Source organism: Cucurbita moschata, unplaced genomic scaffold (genome assembly GCF_002738365.1).
Source record: "Cucurbita moschata cultivar Rifu unplaced genomic scaffold, Cmos_1.0 Cmo_Scf00007, whole genome shotgun sequence".
In the NCBI taxonomy this organism is placed as follows: Eukaryota; Viridiplantae; Streptophyta; class Magnoliopsida; order Cucurbitales; family Cucurbitaceae; genus Cucurbita; species Cucurbita moschata.
The window spans coordinates 299,735-316,817 of record NW_019268523.1 but is presented as its reverse complement, the minus strand read 5'-3'; the positions used below and the strand labels follow the sequence as shown (position 1 = coordinate 316,817).

Genomic DNA, 17,083 nt, shown 5'->3' with positions numbered 1-17,083 from the left:
GACATTTTGCTGTTTCGCAAGCAGCCCCAAAATGTACGAAGTCTCTTTCAGCGCTTCTATTCAGGGGCCAATGTTCTGGCAACCCGACAAAAATTTTAGTGTTCTGCTCCAAGTTTTCACGCCACAAAATCTTAACCACTTGCATGAGAAGAACCCAACAACCCCACTAGAGAGTGTTACTGAATTCTGCAACAGAGGAACAACAATCCATGGCTTTAGTTCTCTCAGCTGCTCTTCTCCCATTTTCTTCCTCTCTTCTGCAACGCCTTCCCAGAAGCACTTCCAAGCTTCGAGTCGTTTCCAGCCATGGCGGTGGTGGTGTCGAGCTAATTGCAGATTCCGCCGCCCCTTCGGCCGAAAGGGTAAGTTTCGGATTCAAAAATTTGGCGGAGACTTTTTGGGTAAATGTGCAGAGGGCTGAGGGGAGACCATTCAGTGTTGGGCTTAATTCGCCATTGTATTTTGGGGATTCGAAGCTTGAAACGGTGGAGAATGTTGCAATCAGAGTTGAACTGAAGAATGGGTGTGTTGGTTGGGGGGAAGTCCAAGTGTCTGTTACTGATGTGAATCTTGAAACAGTTCTTGCGAAGGCTGAGCAGGTCTGCAGCTACCTCCGCCACACTCCGCCGGCGACTCTAAATTCGATGTTTGATGATATTACTGGGCTTCTTTCCCCTCGGGAGTTTGCTCCGGTGAGTGAAATCTTCCCTTATGGATTTTGTTTCTATTTTTGGGTCGATTTCACTGAAAGGAATTGAATGGATGTGTTTATTAAGTAAGTTTTGTGGGGATATTAAGAGTAACTCTTTAAATGGTATCTGTTTTGTAAAGATCAGGGCTGGGGTAGAGATGGCATTGATCGATGCAGTTGCTAATAGCATCCGTGTTCCACTTTGGAGATTATTTGGTGGAGTGACTAGTACATTGACAACTGCAATAACAGTTGAGTTCGATGAACTTTTGCGCTAAAATGGTATCTTTTTTTTTTCTTTTTTTTTCTTGGTTCTTGAATAAAAAATTTCATTTTCCACTTTTCTTTGTAAAATTTGTTACTGCAGGTTCCAATTGTTTCCCCAGCTGAGGCCACAATCTTGGCGTCGAAGTATTACAATCAAGGATTTGGGACTCTTAAGCTTGTTGTTGGAAAAAACTTTGCTGCAGAACTTGCAGCTATTGAGGCTATTCATGCAGCTCTACCCTGCTGCTCACTCATGTTTGATGCGAATGAGGGATACACAGCCGAAGAAGCAATTAAGTTTCTTGAGAAATTGAAGGGTAATATTTTGACAAGATATAAAATCAGCTAAGAATCTTTATTGTGCAGTAAATTGTGACATCCCACGTCGGTTCGAATCCTCTCTCTATCAGATGCGTATTAAAAATCTTGAGAGAAACCCCGTAAGGAAAAGCCTAAAGAGGACAATATCTAATAGCAGTGGGCTTGGGCCATTGCAAATGGTTTTAGAGCCAAACATTAGGCGGTGTGCCAGCGAGAACGCTAGGCTCTGAAGGGTAGTGGATTGTGAGATCCCATATCAATTGGAGAGAGGAACGAGTGTTAGCAAGGACGCTGGACCTCGAAGGAGAGTGGATTGTGAGATCCCACATCGATTGGAGAGGGGAACGAAGCATTCTTTATAAGGATGTGGAAGCCTCTCCTTAACATACGCGTTTTTCTTCCAAATAGGACAATAGGACAATATTTGCTAACGGTGGGCAAATGCCCCCTCAATGGTTATACTTAGTTATTCCTTCCCATCACTTGCATTTGATGTCACCATTATGGACAAATTGTGTTATCAATGGCAGATATGGGGATAGTTCCTCTTGTTTTTGAGCAACCTGTAGACCGAGATGACTGGAAAGGCCTTCGCCAAGTCAGCAACGTTGCTAGAACATATGGGATACCTGTTGCTGTGGATGAAAGCTGCCGGAGTTTGACTGACGTTCAGAAGATCATCGATGAAAATCTGGTGGATGCCATAAACATCAAGTTGCCCAAGTTTGGAGTCCTTGGAGTTCTAGAAATAACAAATCTGGCAAGAAAATCAGGCCTGACTCTTATGGTCGACAGCATGGCCGAGACGAGACTCGCAACCGGCTTTGCAGGCCATTTGGCTGCTGGAGTTGGTTGCTTCAAGTAATTTTTTATGTCTTTTTTTATCACCATTCTGCTAAGAGCCCTGGCTTGAGTGAAGTTCCTTATTCAAATTGCAGGTACATTGTTCTTGATACACCATTTTTATTAGCAGAAGATCCTGTTGTTGGAGGTTATGAAGGTAAACATTCTAAACCAAAATGAACTTTCTTGCTTACCATGACGGCGCCTGAGTCTAAGCTCTACTTTTGTCCTCAACTAGTTTCTGGTGCTGTGTACAAGTTCAATAATGCAAGAGGCCAAGGAGGGTTCTTGAATTGGGATCTTCTTCCTGGTGAGATATACTGCCATGTGTTCTTCTCATATCATCTTTCTCAGTCTTACTTTCAGCCATTTCATTGTTTACAGCCATTTGAATATCCTGCTATTTCTTACCAAACCAACCAAATGGATGTGCACCATATTTACCTCTTAAAAATATCCCAATATTCTTGGTTACAAGAGCTTCCTTTGCTTATGAGCCCTGTGATACCCTCTACCGGACTTTATCCAAGTAGATATTGTCTACTTTGACCCGTTACGTATTGCTGTCAACTTTACAATTTTAAAACACATCTGTTAGGGAGAGGTTTCCACGTCCTTATAAGAAATGTTTTGTTCCCCTATCCAACCGACATGAGATCTCCCAACTTAGCACTGCTCAGAAAGCTAATAAATTTGCTTAAGTCCGATTTAAATTTGAAATGATTTTATGATAGAAACCAAAGTTTGTGTGGAAGTGTATACTAATTCTGTGGCTGATATCATTCTGCAGAAGCTGGTGGGTTACGTTAATTCCTTCAACTTTTGTCGGCCCTCATGGTTTTCTGTAGAAAATAAATGCTCCAGTTAGTCTAAATTGATGCATGGCACTCTGCAAATGGCTAAGCCTTGAAGGAGTAGAGGACAAACTTCGTTGTTGTTGTTGTGAACAAACCCTTTTAGGCTATCAATTACAAGGCCATGGAAATTGGAGAAAATGTGTACATTATAATAAGCCTTTTATGGTGTTAACACGAAAAAGAAAGTGTTGATATGTTTTGTATATTCATTTGATAAAATTTGGTTGAATTGTCGTGATATAACTTAGTTAAATAGACGACCAAGAGTGTTACTCTTGCATTTCGTTTATATTATTAACTACATAAACTCAATATCGATAGGGTCTAGAGCAGCTCTTAGTTGATGCTAATTCTGTTATTAAACATGTAATTTTAGTATAAGCTTACAAAGCAGATTTTAGTTTTAATCCCTTATTGAAATGAAGGCGGCTATGTATAAGAAGTCAAATTACAGTGTATACTATGCACAAACTACCATACACACATCATACACAACGTGTTATCAAAATATGATACCATATGAAGACACCATCACAAGGAATTTGTAATGGTAGAGCTGCTAACCCAGTTATCATCTATGACAGAATTCGGCGAAAAGGCGGGTGGTGTTCTCTTCGTGATCTCGATGTCGTCTTCAACGACTCCTATATCGACAACTTTAGACATCTCAGACCTGGATTTGTCATTCTCAATCTCCCTTAGTACTTCCACCACTTCTTCCATGGAAGGCCTCAGGTCTCTTTCTTGTTGAAGGCAACGAAAAGCCAACTCCGCTACTGATGTTGTCGCCCTCATAACTTCAGGATTCTTGTCGAACCCGAGCTTCGGATCGATCAACTCATTCAATGCCCGATTTTGTATTTTACTCACTGCCATATTGCTCAAGTTGATATCCTGTCGTTTCCGATCGGTGTCGACAGCTCTTAGCGACGATATAAGCTCGATCAAAACTACTCCAAAGCTGTATACGTCGCTCTTAGTAGTAAGTTGATAACATTGGTAGTACTCAGGATCAACATAGCCAGGCGTGCCTTGTGGGGCAGTGGAAACATGAGTTACATCAGTAGGGAACAGCCTTGAAAGGCCAAAATCAGCCACTTTGACAGTGCAGGTGCTGTCGAGGAGAATGTTATTGGTTTTGACATCTCGATGTATGATGTCTTTGCGATGGAGATATATGAGTGCATTCGCTGTTTCGATGGCGATTCGCAACCGAATCGGCCAACTGAGTAGACCAAACTTCACCCGTGATCCGTGGAGATGGTCGGCGACAGTTCCATTGGGAATGTATTCGTAGACAAGGAGAAGGCCTTGGCTAAATTTGGAGGTGCAGCCATAGAGCTTGACAAGGTTCTTGTGTTGTAAATCAGCAAGGATATTCACTTCATTCATGAACTGCTCCACACGTTTGCAGTTATGTTCATATAGACGCTTCACAGCAACTTCACGCCCATCATCAAGCTTCCCTGTTTCACACAAAGCACAATCAATAAACATACCTCTTGCAATATGTTTAACAAAAGATGACAAGAGCTTCATACCATAATAAACAGTGCCAAATCCGCCATCGCCAAGCTCTCCAGAACGGTTGAAATTCTGGGTGGCTTTTTCGAGTTCAGCATAGCTGAATACTTGAATATCAGAGTTGGGGGAAGGCCTCTCAAGGTCAGATTTGGAAGAGGGATAAGAAGGAATGCTGTGAGTCTGGAAGGAGTTCAGAAGAGGAGCGGGAGGCATATCTTTGTCGGAAAGAGGATCAGAAACAGGAGGAGAAAGGGCAGCTTCCTTGCTGACATACCCAACTGGGTGCTTCTTCTTCTTCTTCCCCAAACAAAAAAAGATGCAAAACCCTAAAATCGTTGCCACCAAAAAGGCTCCTCCAACCGAAGCACCTAATCATATAAACAATAAAGTTCAAAAACTGTGTAGTGAGGCAGTGGGGGGTTCCTTCATGTTTGAACTTACCAATTATAATGGCTTTTTCTGTTGCTGTCTTCTTCGTCTTCGTTGCCTCTGCTGCAAATTTTTACAATCAGTTCCAACTCAATTACAGAAACAAAATACGCATATATTCTAAAAAATCATTAATAACCTAATTAGTATTATTGAAGTAATTAATAATTAATATCTGCTTGTTAACCATTAATAATCTAAATCTCCCCTAGAAAAGGGGAAAAAAACAGATTCTAAATCTGTTCAGATCAGGAGCAGACGAGGAACACGAGAGAAACATGGATGGAGAATGCAGATGGCGCTCGAACAGTGAGGAAGGCACTCACCGGAGCGGCTTGTTCACTTCTTAAATGACTAAGCGAAAATGGAAACAGATCTCGCCGTCGGAATGCGACATCGTCGAGTAAACCAGGAGAAAGATGGTCAACGGATGAAGCCAGGTAAATCAGTCAAAAATTATTTGATTTCGTATTGCTTTTCAATCTTTATGAATGTTGAGTTCGAAGAATCTTATGTAAAAAGGATAGAACAACTTGGCATTTGGTGATTTGAGTTGAGTTGAGTGGTGGTGGGATCCGAAGTGCGTACTAGTGGAGCTTCAGTGTTGACTGTCTGGATTGGCTAGTCATTTCGGTTTACTGGAAAAAAAAAAGCCCTTCAAATATATCTATCGTACACAGATTTAGGATTTTGTTCTAGGAAATAGAAATCATTTCAAAGTTCGTGGGAGAATGAATGGAAAGTGGAGGAAAATCTTGTTGGATGCTTATTTGAATCAACTTAGCATCTGGATGAACTAATTCTTGAAAAGGATTTGAATCATACATACCTGAAGGCGTTGATCCACAAGTGGTTTTGAAAGCTCCATCCAAACAGTAACAAGTGAATTCACCCAAACTTGGGTCTGAACCACACTGCCCGCCTGATTCATGACACTCATAACACACTCTATTGTCTATCCTCCACTGCAACTCAAATCCAGTTTCAAGAGCTTCTTTTAGGTTTTGCTCACTTGGATTACTCTGTAGACTTTGCATCATTGATTTAGAGATTGCAACATCAACGCTATGGTTGCACTTCATGGTGTTTGAGATATTCCTAGCCTCGGAATTCTGGGTTACGATGAGATTAACATAATTTGTGCTGTTTATGTTGCAACGAAACTGGCCAGGCAAACCAACGGGCAAGGGTGGGCAGTCATAAAATAGCTTTAGGGGCTGAGTGTCTGAGCTGTAGTAGAAGAGGCTTGAGTCAAACGTGGTGTTCTTCAAGGACTGTGGACAGATATTGTTCCAGTAATCTTTTCTAGCTACCCTCAGAGTGTGTGTGTTGGTATTGATCTCGAGAACCCGATAGGCGATGGAGTTGATTGCAATTTCTAGAGCTTCTTCTCTGCAACTCAACTCAAAACTTGGATGGCCACAGTAATCAGGTCGATTCAAACCCCAGAAAGGATAGCCGAGATTTGGATATGTGAGGCACTTCAATGATGAGTTGCAGTTCCTATATTTCTCCTCCTCGCCATCGCATAAAAGAGTCAGGGGTTGGATTAGAACTGTTGCTATGAAGATCAAGGCCAGAAGCAAGGCTTTGGAGGGATTGGTAGCCATTTTTGACAGGGGAGTGTAAATTCAGAGGTTTGAAATGGAGAAGAATGAATGAAATGGTTGAGTTTATTATGAAGAATGATGATTTGGTTGAAGAACTCCAACGAAGTGGGATGTTAAGTTTTGTCAAAGGGAGGCTTCCGTAAGTGCTACACTACCGATGCCAGTCAATCAACGTTTAGCTGAACTCACTTGGTCCTAATACAAATGTCCACTTCTTATTTGTCATAGCACCTAACACCTCTATCTCTTTCTCTAACTAAGCAAGGGGGTCTCAAGCAAAGTAGGAAGACTGCGTCTGCCTCTACCTCTTAGTTCATCTTAGATTGAAAAAACTATAAGCCTCTTTTTACTTCACCCTCCTAAACTTTCGATTGAGAAGATGAAATGGACGACTTCCAGGTTCTTTTAGTATCTCTTTTTTTGAACCGGGTAAAGCTATTTGAAGAATCTTTCGAGCTTGTTAGGGACAGGTTCTAGTCACTCTTTTGATGTCATGCCATTGTGGTGGCACGGGAACTACGTAAAATTTTTCCCTACACACCTAGAAACTCCATTTCAACTTTAGACTCCACAGCTCACCCAAATGAGCGCTACTAAGTTGGCCCGACCTCATCGATCACTTGCTTAAACTGCTGTATTTGCAGTGCAATATTTGCTACAGAGTAGGGATCGGAGACTCGAACAAACCCGGACTTTGAATATGATCTTTCAGTTCTTGCAATCACCATTTTCAGGATGATTGAATAGTAATTAAGTTTAGAATCATATTTAGTGAATAACAAGGAGTAAGGCGAGTCTTCTGAGGTCCCAAAACAATACAACGGGACAAAGTTTTTATTTTACATATATGCGTAATATATAAGTTCAGTGACTGGTAGTGATGGCCTCTTCTTGTGAATGATCAAGATGTTAGTTTTAAAACTTGGGATAGTTTTGTGATTTTCATGTTGTGAGCTGAAAGTGAGTAAGAAAAAGTAGTAATGGGAAGGTAGGGGGAAGCATGATCATAACTCTGGGGGACATGGTCACTTATTCCATAGAAGACATTATCTTATGAATGCAGCAGATTAATCAGTGTTTAACTTTTAGTAGTTCTTGAGTGTGATGATTGGTAAGAAGCGTGAGATTGTTTGTGTGGAAAGCTAGAGAGAATAAGGATCATGTCTGAAGAAGTATTGGGTACATTTCGAAGGGAAAGCAAGAAGAAGAGTTAAAGAGGAGAGGGTTTGTGTACGTACCGGGAGGAGGTGCTGCTGTTTTGGGCGCATCATCGTTTTGTGGCGATCCAGCCGGTGGGGAAGGACAGAATTCAAACACTTTAGGGGAAGTTTTACAGCAGCATTTTGGTTGATGCAATTGCAAGTCATAACTGTAAACAGCGCCAGGAACACTGCAATTCCCACATTCTGCATTGGATTTCACCTTCCGCGTTGCCTTTAACTCTTCTATGATATGCTGCGCTACCCTTTTCAAATCATTGTGATTTTCGTTCAACAACGATGGTGAAATTGTCACTTCAGTACTCAAAGAACAAAATCCATCAAAACTAGTCCTCTTATCTAATGGGATGTGGATAAACTCAGATCCCGGACAAGTAGGTTTGTCTGGTGTATGAGGATGCCCGCAGTGATAAGATACATGAATCATCGCATAGATGGAAATTGAGGGAGCATGGTTGGAACAAAACCAAGCAGAATGGTCGATTTCAGCTATTATAAGAATTTGATCCTTTATACTATATCCCAGGAGTTGGTAACTTCTTCCCTCAATTTCTATGATTTCACGGCCTCCACCATCGCAGTTGACGTTCATTGTCTGGGGATTACCACCACAAGTTTCTTCTCCAATATTTGACCAGAGAGGAGGTTCATTATCGGGAACACTCATGCATCCCTTCGAATTGCTGCAGTTCAAGAACCATTCACCATAATCAGGGAAAGCACGAGACGTGGTCAAAATCAAAATCAGGAGCAGAAAAGGTGAAAAAAGACGAGAAAGAGAGAACAGAAAGGATCTGGAATCCATTTGTAAGGGATAATATGATTGATTGATTGATTTTCCGACATTAGAGATGAAGCTTATGATATAGGAATGGGTGGGTGAAGCGAGGTCATGGAGAGATGGGAATCTGGAAGTTGGTACATACACGCGCAGTTGACTTCATCAATCACTCTTTAAATTTAAGTCTGTTCTTTTCTTTTTTTCTGTGCGTTGATTTGGATGGTTGAAAGTCTTTGTTTCTGGACTTTTAGCCCATCATTTACTCCATCATTGTTCCTGCTCACCACTCATCTCCATCCCAATTTCAGTTCTTTCTTTCCTTTAATGTCCCAATTCAATCTTTCAACTTTCAACTTTAGGTGGGAACATTGGACTACCAGTAGTTCTTTCTATTACAAACACGATTGACTCCTTCTTTCTATTACAAACACCATTGAATAAGAAAATTATTTGATGTACAATTAAAATGTGTGAGTACTAAAAGAAAATTATATTTGTATAGTGTTGGTGATGGAAATGGGGGTTGTGGTAGAAACGTAAATACAAACTTTGGAAGGATCTGAATGCAAGTTCCCAGGAGCCGACACGTGTAAGCAATGGCTAGGTATAACCCTCCGACGAAAATAATAAATAATAAAAAAAGAAATGTTTTTATTCGCTGCCGCCGTCGTCTCTCTGTAACGCCAAAGAGTAAAGACCCAAAAGGATCCACTTCCCACTTCCCACTTCTCACTTCTTCTCATCCCTAATTCAGAATCTCAGATCTCTCTCTCTCTCTCTCACAATCTCCAAATTTTGATTCCAATTTTCAGTCTCACTCAGGAGAAATTAATCGACGAATCTCTCAAATCTCAATCTCCCATGGCTACCTTGCATAAATTCAAGCTCTTAGCCTCCCAATGTGCCGTCGCCGGTTGCCCTACTCAAAGCCCCACTGCTAGCCCCGTCTTTCACCTCCGCCGTCGCCGACGCAAAACCCTAAGAATGCTCCTCAATCGCGCCGATCGCCGCCGATTTCCCTACCAAGATAACTCCGCCGATCCTCAAGATGTCGACGACGACGATGACGACGACGACAATATGATTCCGGAGAAAAACGATAAGGAGGTCCGAGCCAGGCGGAAACTCAAGGATTTGTTCGTCTCGTCGCCGCCACTCGAGGATAAGGTTTCCGACAGGAGAATCGAAGAACAGGAAGCATTATTAACGACGGCCAACACCAGCGCCGCTGGAATCGGTACGCCTTCCATCACTCGCCGCTCTCTAAGGCCGATATCGGCGACATTTCGTTACAGATTTCTCCGGCGAGCTTGGCGGCCGGTGCTCGTCACCATTCCCGAATAGAGGATACTCCTCTCTGGTAAATTCTGTACGAAGAAACTCCATAACTTTTGCCTTGATTCTTTTCTCTTTTTTGATTTTCATAACATTTTTTTTTCCTAATAAATTCGGACGAGTGGTCTAGCAGTGGGGAGGAGAACGATGAAACAATGTAAATAATTTAAAGAAAAAAAAAAAGAAAAAAGAAATTAGTGATAAATTACCATATACGAATACGATGTTCGGTGAATTAGAATTAAAGGTTAAAAAGGTAATTAACTATTGGCGCCGTATTTTGATAACGTGCGCCGTAGTTGCGTAAGGACGTAATGGCCACGCGACGTTGATAACTCACCAATCCGTTAACGGAAAAAGAAGGTTTTAACGATTGTAAAACAAATGAAAACGTTTAGCGTTAAATCTTAATTAAAGATGGTAATGATGAATTAATGGAAAAGCTTATTTTGGGAGTGAGGTAAAAAAATGTGTGTAATTATTATTGTTGGTATTTAGTTTTGGAATTTAATATATGTGTTGGCTTAGAATTGGGAACAAGGAGTTTGAATGTGGAGGAGAGGTGCGTTGATATAAAACTAATTGTAATAAGTAGAATAAAAATAAAATAAATAAAAAAGAAGTCACATGGGTCATTATGTATATGTACTTTAGAGTAGCACGATTTTAGGAAATGCAAATCATGATGTGGAAGAATGTGGAGCACGAGATCATGTTAATTATTAAGGATATAATCCTATTTGATTTAGTTTTTAGTAGAGACATATTTGGAATGATTTTTCAAATATTTACAAGTAAAAAAATAAAATACAAAACACTTCAAAATCATTCCAAAAAATATATTCCTATCTTTTATTGTAAACATGATTAAGAAGAGATTAAAACTAAACTTAAAGTTGTAGCCATGGATCAAACCATCCTCCAACAATATATTCTATTCGAAAGAGACTTTTCAAAAAATAATGACGAAAGAAAATTATTTATACTCGATCCAAGCTCAGCACAAACTTAAAGTTTAACGAGTCCAACTCAATATAGCCTATTGAGTTGGATATGGATCACCATATTACAGATCGAGTGAACCAATCAACTGACCAAGAAAATTCCAAAAATATAACAATAATGATAGGACTTGGTCCGAACATGATCCTCGTGTGTACAACAAATACAACAAAGACATTTGTTTGGAGCAAACTTTGGAAGGAAGCAGATGAAATATTCCTTCCCACACACACACACACGCACAAAACGGAATATAATTTCCACAATGTTTTGGTCATACCCCATTTATGCTTTTCTTTAAGCAAAAATGTAACACTGCCAGCTGTAAATTCTGCATTTTTTTCTTTTTTTTTTACCAAGTCTTTCTTTCTTCAAAGAGACAATCAATATTGTAGTGTAGGTTAAGATTGCCAAAGATATGAGACTTACTTGGATCCCTCTCCCACATCCCACACCTTAATGATACACAACAAGGAATAGAAAACCAAACAAAACTTGCTTTTTCAGCTTTGGACAACTTTCCAACCCCTTTCTCGCCTAAACCCTAAACCCTAAACCATACTTTGACCCATCTTGTCTTTAACCTTCATGACTTTATTTATCCCTCTCATACCATATCAGTGACAACAATCATAGTTTAAGGTTTCTGGACAGGAACTTGTCCTCCCCCTTTTCAGGGTTTCGTCAAGATTCAGACAGACAACTTTTTAAGACTAGCTCTAAGGACAACCTTGGACAAGATGGACACTTTCACCCTCCCTAACTTCCTGTCAGCTAACCACATCAGCCTCCTTAACATCACATACTACTTTCCTTCCCCCCCCCTAAACTAGTGAAGAGCTTGCATTCTTAAACTAGTGAAGAGCTTAATTCAAAGAATGCAGTAGATTTCAATCAAGTCATAACTGCTCAAATCCACCACTAGCAAATATTGTCCGCTTTGGTTTGTTACGCTTTAGTTTGTTACGTATTATCGTCAGCCTCAAGGTTTTAAAACGCGTCTTTCAGAGTTACGTACAGAACCAGTACTCATCTACATATTATCTTCTTTGGGCTTTCTTTTTTAAGCTTCCCCTCAAGGTTTTTAGGTTTTCCCTTCTAGGTTTCCCCATTACGCGTCTACTTGGGAGAGGTTTCCACATCCTTATAAAGAATGTTTCGTTTCCGTCTCCAAGTCTCTCTCATCCTTATAAAGAATGTTTCGTTTCCGTCTCTAAGTCTCCAAGTGATATAGGATCTCAGACAAACAAATAATCTGATATGTAACTTCATCAAAAGTTGCCACTAAAGCCTGCCAGAACATGAAAGCATATGCTTTCAATGTTTTGCAGACTCTCCATCTTGGCTGATTTAGAGGTCACTGATTTATGTACATATTCTATAGAAATAAAAGAATCATGTGTGTCTTTATCTTTTCACTTACAGTATCCATTCCAGAACCGAAGTAGACAGATCCCCTTATGCTCTACAACTTGTAAAGGATTTATTCCTCTCCATCTTAGCTGCGTTGTTGTCTTCACAGCTTTGAAGCATCCATTACTGACTGTGGGGTCTCTGCCTATCAAACTTTATTCACATGGAGATCTGATGTGTTCTTCATAGACCTAACCAACCAATAAAAATAAAAAGGTGTAAAAAAAACATTAGTAGCTTGTGGAGACACACACAGCTAGTCACATTTAGATCACTTTACCAGACCCATTTCAACGTAGAAGAGAGGCGTGCATTAATAGACAAGCTTTGTACTCTAAGTCTGATTAATTTACTCCCCACTATCATGCACGTTCTCCTGCAAAACAAAACGTTATTAGAACTTCAGAACATTAGAAACTTTTAATCTTTTAAGGCATTTCCAATATAACAAGGACGCGCTGCGCACCAGTTCGAGTTGTAATTCAGAAACTTTTTGCCGTTTCTGATTAGCAAAGAATTTCAGTGACTGCAGAGAAAACAGGGAAATTAGCAGAATCAAAGCAGCCTTATTGACACAAAATTGGAGCATGCACAAGCCCACCGTTAGCCGATATTGTCCTCTTTGCCCTTTTCCTTGGTTTTAAAACGCGTTTACTAAGGAGAGGTTTCCACACCCTTATAAAGAATGTTTCGTTCCCCTTTCCATTCAACGTGGGATCTCACATTTAAATTAACAGAACAGGGAAGAGAAGTGCAAAAGAGAAGGCTTCACATACTCCAATTCTCTGAGTCTCCAAGGATCTACGTAATGCTTTTCCTTTAGTCAAGAGATTCTTGGACACCGAACGTAGAGGTCGTCTATAGTTCTTTCCACGGAAAATAATTATGGCATAACCTTCATTTAGTTTGTCCACGGATATTAAAATCCCACCACTTTCTGCTTCAAGCGATTTCGCAGTAGAAAGAACCTGATTAAAAGCTCTCTGCATGCTAATCACCTTTACCACCTCTCTGTGTTTCCAGTGTTGATGCAAACCTTCAATAACACCATCAAAGATACCACGCCTCCCTAAATTCACCAAAAAACAGAAGGGGATCTTATGTTTGCTTTCGTCAATGTAAAATCGATCAAATTTGTATGTTTTCAATAAAATTCCAAAGGCGGTGAGGTACCGAGTGTTAAGCAGCTATGCATCTTCAATCCCATCTTCCTAAAACATATCCTCTCCTCATTTGTAATCAGTTCCTGGTCTGCATCTGGCTCGACATGTCTGCATGATGCATTCAACTTTGTCAACTCCTTTGTTGACTTCTCTACCTTAAAGTCAAGCTGCAAAATCCCCATAAGAGAAAAACATCAGGAGGACATGATAACAGCTTAACAAGGATGATCAATTCAGATAATAGCACGTCAAAAGTTGTCAAAAGTTAACCGTACAATGCTAAGCCTTCGCTCTTGCTTCTTCAGCTCCCTAATTATTTTTCCCTTTTCAGCATCTGCTTGAAGTTTTGATTCTGTACTTCCGGTTGTCAAATCTTCATACTCCATTGTGATATCCTTAAAATCTGATAAAGTTCCAGCCTTGGCTCTCTCTTCCAAGTTCCCAGTGTCAAAACAAAAAAGTTCACTGGCTTTCAGCCGTGAATTTTCCTCGTGAAGTTGCCATCTTTGGAGCTCCGTTTCTCTTTGAATTATTGAATTGGCAACTCCAACAGGTAGGAAATCCTTGCCTCGGTAAAGGATAATGAAAAACTTGTTGCGCAGCAGCAATGTTCCTCCTGTGAGACTCTGAACCAGTAATGGTTATTAAATGCAATCACATCGACTCGGATTTGTTGAGTTAAACTCAAGGGCAAGAAATTCGGTTAGCCTTTAGAAAATGTTTGCATTAGACTGTTCTATACAGACAATGATTTTTCTGCTTCAGTAAAATCGATGTTCATTGAAGTACGATGTCTTTAACATATACTAGAAAACTTTCAATTATTTCAGGCTCGATGTCTCATAATTTATACACTTTTAGAACAAATACCATTTCTAGAAAACTTGCCTTAAGTTCGCACGCCATCTGCTCATTGTTTGTATTTGGAACCCCCCACTTCAAAGCAATCTTAGCTATCAGACTTTTCTCCCATAACTTTAAGATGGCAGCAGCCAACCCTTGAAGTTTTGTGTTTCTGCCTTCAAATATTTGGAAAATACAAAATTAGTGAACAGAGAAATACCCAATGAACTAGGTAGAGAATATTCAATCCAGCCATGATATAGCAGGGTCTGTATGTAGCTATGAGTATGCACACGACATCATAAACAGAGCATAAAACATTATTTATCCACTAATGAAAATGCATGTTGATTGGGGGTGAAGTTGAAACTCTATACCCTATAGATTTGGCTCAGCGCAAATGATCATTAACCATTCTTCAAAAATTATGTCGAACCGTTTCTACACTGTTATGAAGTTGTGTTGTGCTGGACCAACCAATTCAGGAAAGGAAAAAAAAAACAGATTAAGGTGGACATGCCATTGTGTTGCTCACGACCTTCACTTAAATTGTTTCGGTTTTTCTGTGACTTCCCTAAAATTTTAGGCAGAAAAAAGACAGTTATTCAAAACCCTCAACCCTGATTTTTACCTTCATCCTATCTCAGTTAATATTGCAACTGAAGAGCGCAAGAAATTTGTATTCAATGAAGAAAAAACAAAAAACTATACCAAGAACAAAATGAGTAGGCAAGGGATGTGCAAGCTTCCTCAGATATAGTAGTTCAGCATCTGTAAGCTTTGGGTTAGTAAAGGGTGGACAGCGCCTATAGGGAGGCATATATCCAGGAACCACCTCTGGAAGCATGTCAGCATCAACCGGCAGAGGTTTGTGCATCCACCAGTCAATAAAGCGAGGCCCCAAATCATCTAATAATCTGTCAGTTTCCCTCTCGTAGAGTGACCCACTCAAGAAAGAAGTAGACGCTTCTCCCCATTCATCAACATTGTTGTTTATACTTCGATTCGAACCACCTTCATCAGGTTCGTCGAGCGAAAAATCCGTGTCTGTTTCCAGGAACGGTGTTCTGGAACAGTAAGGGCTATCTACTTGCATTTTTGTGCTAAGTTTCAAACCCAATGGATAATTGCAGCCCCTGTAAACAACATGGGCGTTTTTCTTACTCCAGACAACCATACCACCAGTTTTCATCTGTACAAGAGGAACCGTAACCATATAAACACATTCTAAGCATAATATGTATGATTATAAACTGAAAGTCTAAAAATGGATGGCAGCATAAAGTGGTGATTTTCCTAACAAAGTCTTTCTTAAGGAAACACTTCTCACATGTAAATTGCAAAGGCATTCATTCCTACTTCAAATAACAAAATACTCGAAACAAAAGAGAAAATTAAGCAAAACCATCCTCACCTCAACAATTTCTCGTGCTCTATCCATATTGCGGCACAAGGGGACATCAAATTTCAGCATGGCAAGCTCATTTGTCTCCCATGTGAAGTGTATCTTATTCACAACGTCTTGAGTAACCCCAATTTTATTGACCTTCACCCATTTCTCTATTTTTGAAGCCTCACCCCGCAACCTTTCAAGCAACACTTTATCGAGACTCAACTCAGCTGAAGTCACTGTTTTCTTCTTAGGCCTCCTCAAAACAATCCCATCGTCCTTCTCCCATGGCATTCTCCCGCGAGTTCTAGACTCATCGAAACCCTCCAAATAAAAATCCCCAAATTCAACCTCCTCCAATTTCATTCCGGTTTCTCCCGAATCGCCATTTTTCTGAAGTTTTTCAATGCTTTTAGCAATTCGTCGCATTGCGTATTTCCCTGTTTTAACATTTCTTCTATCAGCTAAAGCCCTATAACGCTTTTTGTCCCCATGACCGTCCGACCCATTACTTCTTTCGGGATTTGCGAGATCCACGCCTTCTTCTTCTTGGGGTTGAAGATAGAGAGGAGCCTTCGTCCATGGCGCTGTACGGAGGTTAATGGCGGCATTGGAGTCGGAAGAGGGCCCAGACAGAAGAGATGATTGTGATCCTGTAGAAGTGGCGGGAATTGGGGCGCGAGGCTTGTGGGAGGAGAGGTGTAAGGGAGTGGAGTCTGATCGAAAGGATGGGGGAAAGAGAATCGTAGGCAGAGCTGGAGAGAAGCAAGTCGTGGCAAGCATAGTTTCGTGTGGTGTATCAATGGCGCTTTTCCATTACAGAATCGGATTGAGTAAATCAGTCGAGGACTGTAGCTGTGGTCTCTTTTATACGGAGGAAGATAGCGGGTCATCCGGTCAGATGGCGCCACCGCCACGTAGATCTTGGGATTTTTTTTTTTTTAATGATAAAAAAAATACCAAATAAATAAACTATAAGCTTAATTAAAAAAAAATATATTTCAACAAATTTGAAGGGGAGTGAAAAGAAACATTTCTTCTACGAGTGTAACAATCTCTCTCTAACAAATGTGTTTTAAAATGGTGGGACTAATGACAATACGTAACAAACCAAGCTGAATAATATCTAATAGTGGTAGGCTTAAACGGTTACAAATAATATCAAAGTCAGTTATTGAACAGTGTAAAAACTTGTGGAGATCATCCACGCGTTTTACATCACATTCTAGATGATAAAATATGTGTGAAATGGAAGTATGCATGTATTTTGGTACCAAAGACCAAAGAAAAATATAAAAGTATGATTAAATCAAATGGAGTTGTTAGGATTTGTGCTAGATTTTATGTATTAAACTAATCAAAACCCACAACCTCAATCAACCAAAAACAAACCT

The 17,083-nt window shown here is 40.2% G+C and overlaps 4 protein-coding genes across 8 annotated transcripts; 2 read left to right on the top strand and 2 right to left on the bottom strand.

Annotated features, from left to right (window-relative positions):
• The first annotated feature begins 90 nt into the window (after positions 1–90).
• On the top strand, positions 91–3,234 carry LOC111444808 (L-Ala-D/L-amino acid epimerase-like). Its single transcript, XM_023082864.1, has 7 exons — positions 91–692; positions 832–942; positions 1,059–1,275; positions 1,810–2,140; positions 2,218–2,279; positions 2,361–2,432; positions 2,913–3,234. Exons 1-7 carry the CDS (start codon positions 210–212, stop codon positions 2,930–2,932), a joined length of 1,296 nt encoding a protein of 431 aa, XP_022938632.1. The 5' UTR covers positions 91–209; the 3' UTR covers positions 2,933–3,234.
• A 128-nt stretch (positions 3,235–3,362) lies between these two features.
• LOC111444807 (LEAF RUST 10 DISEASE-RESISTANCE LOCUS RECEPTOR-LIKE PROTEIN KINASE-like 1.3) lies at positions 3,363–8,867 on the bottom strand. Of its 4 annotated transcripts, none has more exons than XM_023082860.1 (4): positions 7,781–8,867; positions 4,945–4,995; positions 4,521–4,871; positions 3,363–4,445 (listed from the first exon to the last, which is right to left on the bottom strand). In XM_023082860.1, exons 1-4 carry the CDS (start codon positions 8,565–8,567, stop codon positions 3,511–3,513), a joined length of 2,124 nt encoding a protein of 707 aa, XP_022938628.1. In that variant the 5' UTR covers positions 8,568–8,867; the 3' UTR covers positions 3,363–3,510. The 4 variants fall into 4 exon arrangements, with proteins under 4 accessions (XP_022938628.1, XP_022938629.1, XP_022938630.1 ...); XM_023082861.1 differs by having other exon boundaries at positions 4,945–4,992; XM_023082862.1 differs by lacking the exon at positions 7,781–8,867 and adding an exon at positions 5,762–7,555.
• A 537-nt stretch (positions 8,868–9,404) lies between these two features.
• LOC111445119 lies at positions 9,405–9,887 on the top strand. Its single transcript, XM_023083351.1, has one exon. It carries the CDS (start codon positions 9,405–9,407, stop codon positions 9,885–9,887), a length of 483 nt encoding a protein of 160 aa, XP_022939119.1.
• A 2,231-nt stretch (positions 9,888–12,118) lies between these two features.
• Positions 12,119–16,531, bottom strand: LOC111445437 (chloroplastic group IIA intron splicing facilitator CRS1, chloroplastic). 2 transcript variants are annotated; one of them, XM_023083815.1, is made up of 9 exons: positions 15,714–16,531; positions 15,011–15,491; positions 14,345–14,475; positions 13,732–14,082; positions 13,467–13,623; positions 13,070–13,362; positions 12,760–12,819; positions 12,574–12,669; positions 12,119–12,484 (listed from the first exon to the last, which is right to left on the bottom strand). In XM_023083815.1, the coding sequence occupies exons 1-8, from the start codon at positions 16,470–16,472 to the stop codon at positions 12,643–12,645; spliced, it is 2,259 nt and encodes a 752-aa protein (XP_022939583.1). In that variant the 5' UTR covers positions 16,473–16,531; the 3' UTR covers positions 12,119–12,484; positions 12,574–12,642. The 2 variants fall into 2 exon arrangements, with proteins under 2 accessions (XP_022939583.1, XP_022939584.1); XM_023083816.1 differs by having other exon boundaries at positions 12,579–12,669.
• Between the last annotated feature and the right edge of the window lie 552 nt (positions 16,532–17,083).

Coding starts and splice junctions, on each gene's coding strand:
- LOC111445437 (XM_023083815.1), bottom strand. CDS start 16,472: ATGCTTGCCACGACTTGCTTCTCTCCAGCTCTGCCTACGATTCTCTTT. Junction 13,624..13,731: donor AAGAGCGAAGGCTTAGCATT/GTACGGTTAACT, acceptor GGGATTTTGCAG/CTTGACTTTAAGGTAGAGAA. Junction 12,670..12,759: donor CTGAATTACAACTCGAACTG/GTGCGCAGCGCG, acceptor TTTGTTTTGCAG/GAGAACGTGCATGATAGTGG.
- LOC111444807 (XM_023082860.1), bottom strand. CDS start 8,567: ATGGATTCCAGATCCTTTCTGTTCTCTCTTTCTCGTCTTTTTTCACCT. Junction 4,996..7,780: donor AACAGCAGCACCTCCTCCCG/GTACGTACACAA, acceptor AAAAATTTGCAG/CAGAGGCAACGAAGACGAAG. Junction 4,872..4,944: donor AGAAAAAGCCATTATAATTG/GTAAGTTCAAAC, acceptor TTATATGATTAG/GTGCTTCGGTTGGAGGAGCC.
- LOC111445119 (XM_023083351.1), top strand. CDS start 9,405: ATGGCTACCTTGCATAAATTCAAGCTCTTAGCCTCCCAATGTGCCGTC.
- LOC111444808 (XM_023082864.1), top strand. CDS start 210: ATGGCTTTAGTTCTCTCAGCTGCTCTTCTCCCATTTTCTTCCTCTCTT. Junction 943..1,058: donor CATTGACAACTGCAATAACA/GTTGAGTTCGAT, acceptor TTGTTACTGCAG/GTTCCAATTGTTTCCCCAGC. Junction 2,433..2,912: donor GAATTGGGATCTTCTTCCTG/GTGAGATATACT, acceptor ATCATTCTGCAG/AAGCTGGTGGGTTACGTTAA.